The sequence below is a fragment of the Leptodactylus fuscus genome, unplaced genomic scaffold (genome assembly GCF_031893055.1).
Source record: "Leptodactylus fuscus isolate aLepFus1 unplaced genomic scaffold, aLepFus1.hap2 HAP2_SCAFFOLD_346, whole genome shotgun sequence".
In the NCBI taxonomy this organism is placed as follows: Eukaryota; Metazoa; Chordata; class Amphibia; order Anura; family Leptodactylidae; genus Leptodactylus; species Leptodactylus fuscus.
The window spans coordinates 27,209-34,355 of record NW_027440369.1 but is presented as its reverse complement, the minus strand read 5'-3'; the positions used below and the strand labels follow the sequence as shown (position 1 = coordinate 34,355).

Sequence of the window (7,147 nt, the reverse complement as noted above, 5' to 3'; positions counted from 1 at the left end):
GCACTTTGGAGTTGACAGACTCACAATTAAAACCCCCCCCAAAAAACCTGTAAATCTAAGGCTAGGTTCACATCACGTTTTTACCATACACTTTGCTTCAATTTTGAAAAGGTATATTAGGGGCATATGATATACTGGACAGGTTCAAAAGTAGTGTGCATGTATAAATTTTATATATATATATATATATATATATATATATATATATATATATATATTTTTTTTTTTCTACATTCAGAAGGTACTTTATGTAATAAATGGACACCAAATGAAATAATGAAGGACACAGTGAAGTACACACCAGTAACAGACTTTTTTTCCATTTCTGAAGCATTAAATATACACGATATATACATCTGGATTTCATATATATACTTCATAGGATTTTTATGTTCCACCCCCTCCCCCATTCACGCCCAGACACAAAAATAAATCAGTCCCATAACTGGGCGTAAAAACAGATCTAAAATGATAATAACCAACTTATAATAAGGACAAGATACCTGTCCCACAGAGAAAAATGGCCCATTACTGCCCCATAAACCTCCCTCCCACCCCACGCGGCACAGGCTGGATAACCATTCCATAGGAAATATTTATCATATATTGTCTATACACACATCCAGGACTGTACAGCAGTGTTGTGCTTGCAAGCAGCACACCACAAGCATGCTATGAGCATACAGAGGGGAACAGAAGCCATTAAGAGGAATTAAAAAAAAAAAATTAAAAAAAATTAAAAAAATAATAATAATAATAATATGGCGTGTACTGGTCCCAGTCTGGGAACAGAAAAGCAAGTCACCTTGAATGAATGTGACCCTATGTCACCTATCTTCAATGTAAAGCATCTCACACACCCATGCCGAAAACATTCAAGCAAAAATAAGAAATAAGAAAAAAAAAAAGCTTCTTTGGGTCCTTGAGGTTTCGGAGACTACTATTCGAGAGTATTCGAACCCAAATCTGTGAAGCCTGAAACTAAATTTTCTTTTAGATTTGTTTTTTTTTTTTCTGAATTCATCTTTGTAATAATGGTAGAATCTCTGTAGAGGGATTCTGGTACAGAAAAAAGGCACCACCTACAGGACACCCTGAGAATTACAGTGATATTTAGAAAAATGTATAACTGTACTGTCTGATGTCAATGTGCTATAATGACTACATGATGGGCGTTCTGTGCATTATTTAGGAGAATATCTACCAATGTTGTCGCGGTATGTAATGACAGGAATATTCGCTCGCTATTTTAGTTATAAGTGCCAAAAACAAGATTATACATAAGGGGAAAGAGGAGTGTTTTTTTTTTTTTGGTTTTTTTTTTTACATGGAGAGAGGACTCGTGGTTGCTATACGACCCATGGAGAGGGGCATCACATTAGACTAGCCATGTCAATTGCCCATGGGCACTGAAGACTTACCTCTCCAAGTATATAAAAGTTCCTTGGCCTGTATATAAAGATTCCCTCAATGTAGCTTTAAGGATCCTCATGTTATACTAAGAATAGAGAGTGGATACATAAAGTGTCTATCACTCACACATGACCCAACATGTTCATGTATCACATACATAGCTCATAAATTAATTGACAACAGTGTAATACTTCATTTCTCCTCTAGTAGCGCTGTAGGGAAACTGGACACTTGCTGCAGGGCTCTCTGATAAGTTACAGTTCAAAACTGAGGGGGTGTCTAGTAGATCCCCTTTAAATTGTCTTACATGAGACATCATAAGATAAAATTGAGCACTACAGAAGCCATAAGGAACATAAGGGGATGATTTTGAGAGAGATTTCCCTTCTCCTACACATGCCCCTTACAATATGCAGAGGCTTCTTACAGACTACTAAGATTCTTTTACACCTAACATGTAAATTCGTAAAGGAGTGTCACAAAGTCACAGCACACTGAAATTCCCTAACCACTAACTATACTGGGAATATCTGATGATATCATCATCACCTCATTTAAAGTGCATTCACTAGGTCACAGAAATGTCACTATTTCTGCTGTACAACATGGCTTCTCAACAGCATCGTGTGGTTAATGGAGTGACTGAAAACAGAGAATTGGTCATTTCAAAATTAATAAAGAAAATTGCGTTTTGTAACATTTTCAACTACGGTATGTCCGCAAAAGATTTCCCCTTTGTATAAGCAGGATTGGATAAATTCTGCAAACCTTTAAGTCTTAAAGACCCATCCGCATGGGCTGGTCAACTAGGGGCCTATACTGTACAAATGACCACCTCTATACTTTTTTCTTTCTTTTTTTTGTGAAAAACCCCCATGCCATACTGGAAAATCGTGGAGGGCCCGTAAGGCAACACATAGAGCAACTATAGTTCTCCAATATTAGAACATCAGGAACTTAAGTGTATCATATTACAGCATTCTTCTTTTTATAAACAATTCAACAAATTGCTTTGCCCCGCCCCTGAGGATCCATCTTCATAAGTATACATCTTTTATATAGAGGAGGGCAGCTGAAGGAAATCAAGGCACAATGCGATCAGTGTTATATAAAGGGCACCCCATAAAGCAAGAAACCCAACTAAGGAAAGACTTGTAGAGGTGGCAGAAATTAACTTTGCAAGATTCCATTATATAAAATTATTATCTGAATATGTTACAAAAGGCTCATTTGTACGACTGAAATCAATATTTTGCCTAATAGATAGGGAGATCCCTATTATTCTGAGGCTGGCACTGCTTAAGACCGATATGTAAAATCTTGATTTTTATAAAGGGGTTTTCCTGAATATTATAAATAAAGTTGATTGAGAGGGGATTGTGGATTAGTTTCCTATAGCAACTAGTGGAATTATGATGTCACTCTCCACAGGGACTATAAAAAACAAAACAAACAAGGCCTAAAATCTCTCAATATAGGGACATTACCGCCCACTGTTGGGAGGGTTGTCATTATCCATGGAACAGATGCCAAATTTAGGGACTATTCTGGCAAATCCGGACAGTGGAATCTGATTGGTTGCTATGGGTAACTGCTCCACATCTCTCTTCCCTTGATAAATTCCTGTCCGTATGTAACATGATACAGCTGTGCTTGCAGCCTTGGCCCACACGTGATCTTGGGGCCAAAGAGCTCAATTCAAGCACTTTCTCTAGAGAGTTCCTTGAAACTGCTGCATTTTATGAAGTCTCCTTTATTTTGCTGCCTAAAACGGCTGCCTTAATGCATCTTACTCTTGATGTACCCCTATGGAAAAAATTATAGTTTTTTTTAATATTTACAATTAAATAAAAATTTTGGCAGAATAAACATGATGAGGTTTCCACTAAAAAACAAAACAGTACAAGGTGCAGGTTGTTGCATTGCTTTTGGCGATCCCTTTAAGAGGTCTAATACGAGTCAGTGATCCCTTACAGAGAATCTCCTGATCACAATTACTTATGTATTTGCAGGAATCCATTCTGCATTCCTTTTTCAGAGACTCAGTGCAAAGCTATACATGCCACGCATATAGACCGGCGATGAAGAATGCGTCTTTGATAAGTATACCCTGCTTATTTTATAATGAATGGAAGATTTCAAGATTTCCCTATATATACCCTTAAAGGAGGCAGACATTCTGTGACAGAGTGGACAGGATAAATATGGTTCTCTTAAAGGGCCTCTCTGGCCATTAATATAGGATAGCAATAAAGTTATTTGAAACAAGCACATAACCTGACCATACTGTGTACTATACTAGAGTAGATCTTGCGGACCACAGCTACTAAGTCATACATCTACTCCTATATCTTCACACTCTATCAGGTGTACCCCAATTTTAAAGGGGTATCTGGGACTAAAATACCTACCAAATTGCTGGGGTCCGGCGCCCAGCACCCCATGATCAGCTGTTTGAACAGACTTCACGATTTACCAAGAACTGTTCAGTACATGGTCTACCGGCTGTGCCTGGTATTGCTTCTTAGCCCCGAACCTAAGCACCCTTGTGATCAGCTGATTTGTGGGGGTCCTGGGTGTCAGACCCTTGCCAATTTAATATTGACCTAATAGACCATCATTATTTTAGTCCCTCTTTAGGGTAGCCATAGTCCCAGAGATCTTCTCTTAAGGACTGAATTAAAGGGTATTTCCAGTTACAAGTTTGGCCAAATCACCCACAAGTTTAATTTAGTTCCCAACTGTCCTGAATTCGGCTTGATAAGCTTGGGTGGTCCTAGGGGGCAGAACATATGCCATGATTTCTACATACTAAAAGTTGGCATCCAGTCCGGTTCTCTCAGAAACCATGTGGAAGTCTCTCCTCCTTAGACCAAATCCGCTTCAGATGGCCTGTGGTTGCGGAGGGCTCCCTAGGCAATGCTACTGAAACCTCTCTGAATGGGGCAGTTCACACAGAGGAACCTGCAGATGATTCGGAGGCAGATTGCGCCTTTCCAGATCTGGAAATTCAAGAATCCAAGACAGGCGACTGCCTCAAATTCTATCCAAATTCCATCATGTGAACATACCCTTACTGTTGTAAGTACATAATGATCTCTGCGTGCTGGCAGTGACTGCAAATATTAGAAATATTCATCAGAAGCTTCCATACAGACATAGGTTTATATGCAGGAGGATTCAAAGAAAAATCTCCTGTCTGAATTCTTCTTTAAAAGTTGGAGATAAAATAAAGTATGGACGACCCATGTTATCAATTTAAATGGGTTTTCCAGGTGAAAAATATTGATGACCTATCCTAAAGTTCGGTCACTAATATCAGATCTGTGGGGGTCTGATACCCAGAACCCCCCTATACTAGCTATCCTCTGAAGCTGATACAGAGAATGGAGCAGGAAGCAGACTGTGCTATTCTCTGTGTAGTGGCAGAATTGAGTTACTGCAGCTTATGAATGGGAGATGATCTGCAATAGCGAGTCTGACCACTACACAGAGGACAGAGCTGTCTGCTTCCTGCTCCTTTCTCTGTTTATCAGCTGCTGAAAACAAGTGATGGGTTGTCACATGTCTCATGCTAATCGGATATTGCTGATCTATCCTTAGGATAGGTTATTAATGTAACTCTTATAGGTAATTAGATTTCTAAAACCCAAAGAGAAACATGAAAAATCTGCCTCCAATGAGTATATGTGTTGGGTCCTCTTGAAGTGAAGCTGGTTTACCTGTCGGCTGCTGGGATAACATGATCAAGTGCGTCCGCTTTTGGGCATCTGCACCTTCTATTCAAGCTCAAACATCTGCCTGACGTAGAAGATCTCAGATTGTTACAAGTGGAGCAGACAATCTACCTCGTACAAAGGATTTTACACTATATATATTTATATATATTAATATAGACATCTTTTATCTCTATACATAGAACTCTGTATATAGTTTTCTTAAGAAAGCAATAACTGCTCAATGATTGTGCAGAAATAAAATGGCACAGAACATGCCCAGAACATTAGGTTTTTTTTTTTGCTATATACACTTTTTGTTAATGCTGTTTATGGGGTCCATTCCCTGCGTCATTTAGTGGTATATACCCTGGACTGCACATATATAGGGAGTGTATAATAAGGGTTCAACCAGGACACAAAATACAAGGCCCCCTGCATGGATGGCACAGGTAGCAGACCTCCTATAGTCGCAGTCACTGGAGTGAAGGATCTTGTGCCCATGCATGCCCCTTGTGCAATATCAGCCGTCCACCGCGCTCTCATTCACAGGCCCCTATAACACTAGCAGCAGGGTCAGCTTGGACCCATTTGTCTCACTACCTTCTAATACACAAGCACGCCCTCACCAGATACACCTGTATCATTAAGGTGCATGAATCTGCTAACAAAATATCAGAACACATCCATTCGCTAAAGATCAAACACATGGCTCTGCGTGAATATCTTTCATCAACCAGCAGGCCCTTTAAGAAGGGAAAGTCTGGAACATTGCAACACCCAACAAAAGAGGACTTCAGAGCAGGGAAGGGAATGCAAGGGTGGTGCATATATTAGGACATACATAGTCTCTTCTTCATATATCAGAAACATAGTCCCAGTGATTAAATACATCACTGGCCGTGGCTCTGTCCTAGTGCTGATGGAGCCCGGGTAGAACAGCCAGAAGCCTTCATCCATATCCCCATGTGCATGCTATTCCTTTGCCTCTGGTCCTGCACCTTCTGTACAGTCAGTGTTTTCTACACCACCGTGCTGATTCTGTTTACTGGTTTTTGTTTAGGGTTACCCTGGGATGTATTAGTTCCCATAGGATGATGGGGTGCATGCTGGGGCAGTGGGGATGTCGGTGGAAGAGGGGAGTGTGGTGTGAGGGGAGTGTGAGGTGTATGAGGGGATGGAGGAGGGAGAGGTGGATAAGATGGATGTGGTGGAATGGGAGATATAGGTGAGCACGGAGACTGGTTGTGCTGCTGGGTATACTGGGCGGAAGTATATTGGGATGGCTGCGGGCGTTGCGGTTGCGGAGGCATTTGAGAAGGGTGGTGGGTAAATACAAAGTGCTTAGGTGGTTGCTTTTGCATGGAGTGCTGAGACGGGTGCATGTGCTGAGGATATGTGTGTGTCATGGGATGTTGGGGCACAGATCCATACATGGGTAACGGAGACTGTGGCTGGTTTGAAGCATGTCGGCCATGCAGGGTGTACTGTGGGTGTGGAGAACTGGGTGTCATGGGTGGGGCACCTACAGCTGGTCTCTTCTGTTGACCAGGGCGTTGCAATGTAAACTGAGCTGATGATGGTGGCACATGGTAACGATGAGAAGGTTGAGGGGGAGGCTGGTGTGGCGTTTGTGGTGGTGCAGAAGATGGCGGCTGGGAGTGATATGGTGGTGGGGGTTGAGCAAGCACCCCTTGATTGTGGCAGTATTGAGCATGCAGAGCCTGAATTTTCGACTGTCCATCAATTCCTGGCGGGGTGTGAGGGTGAGGTGGCAACGAGGTCGGGGGCAGGTTCTGGAAGGGACCCTTCCCTCTCTTGCTTCCAAATAAAGAACCCAGGAAAGAGGAAGAATTGGAGACTGGTCTTGGAGCCTTGTACTCCTCAGGAGGAGGTGGTGGAGGAGCAGGAAGCCTCTGATGGGGGCGAGGGCTGCTAATGATAGATCCCTGAGAAGAAAAAGAAAGACATAAGTATGACTACAGCTGTACTTACTGCTTCACCTGCATGCACCCCCC

At 41.7% G+C, this 7,147-nt stretch overlaps 1 protein-coding gene across 2 annotated transcripts in view; it reads right to left on the bottom strand.

Moving 5' to 3' along the window:
- Window positions 1-294: 294 nt before the first annotated feature.
- Window positions 295-7,147, bottom strand: part of LOC142187953 (IQ motif and SEC7 domain-containing protein 2-like) — a 28,940-nt gene continuing 22,087 nt past the window's right edge. Inside the window, exon 14 of one of the 2 annotated variants that reach the window (XM_075261744.1) lies at window positions 295-7,078. In XM_075261744.1, coding sequence (XP_075117845.1) covers window positions 6,152-7,078 — 927 coding nt within the window. In that variant the 3' untranslated portion in view covers window positions 295-6,151. The remainder of the gene's footprint in view (window positions 7,079-7,147) is intronic. The other variant, XM_075261746.1, reaches the window with a different exon arrangement.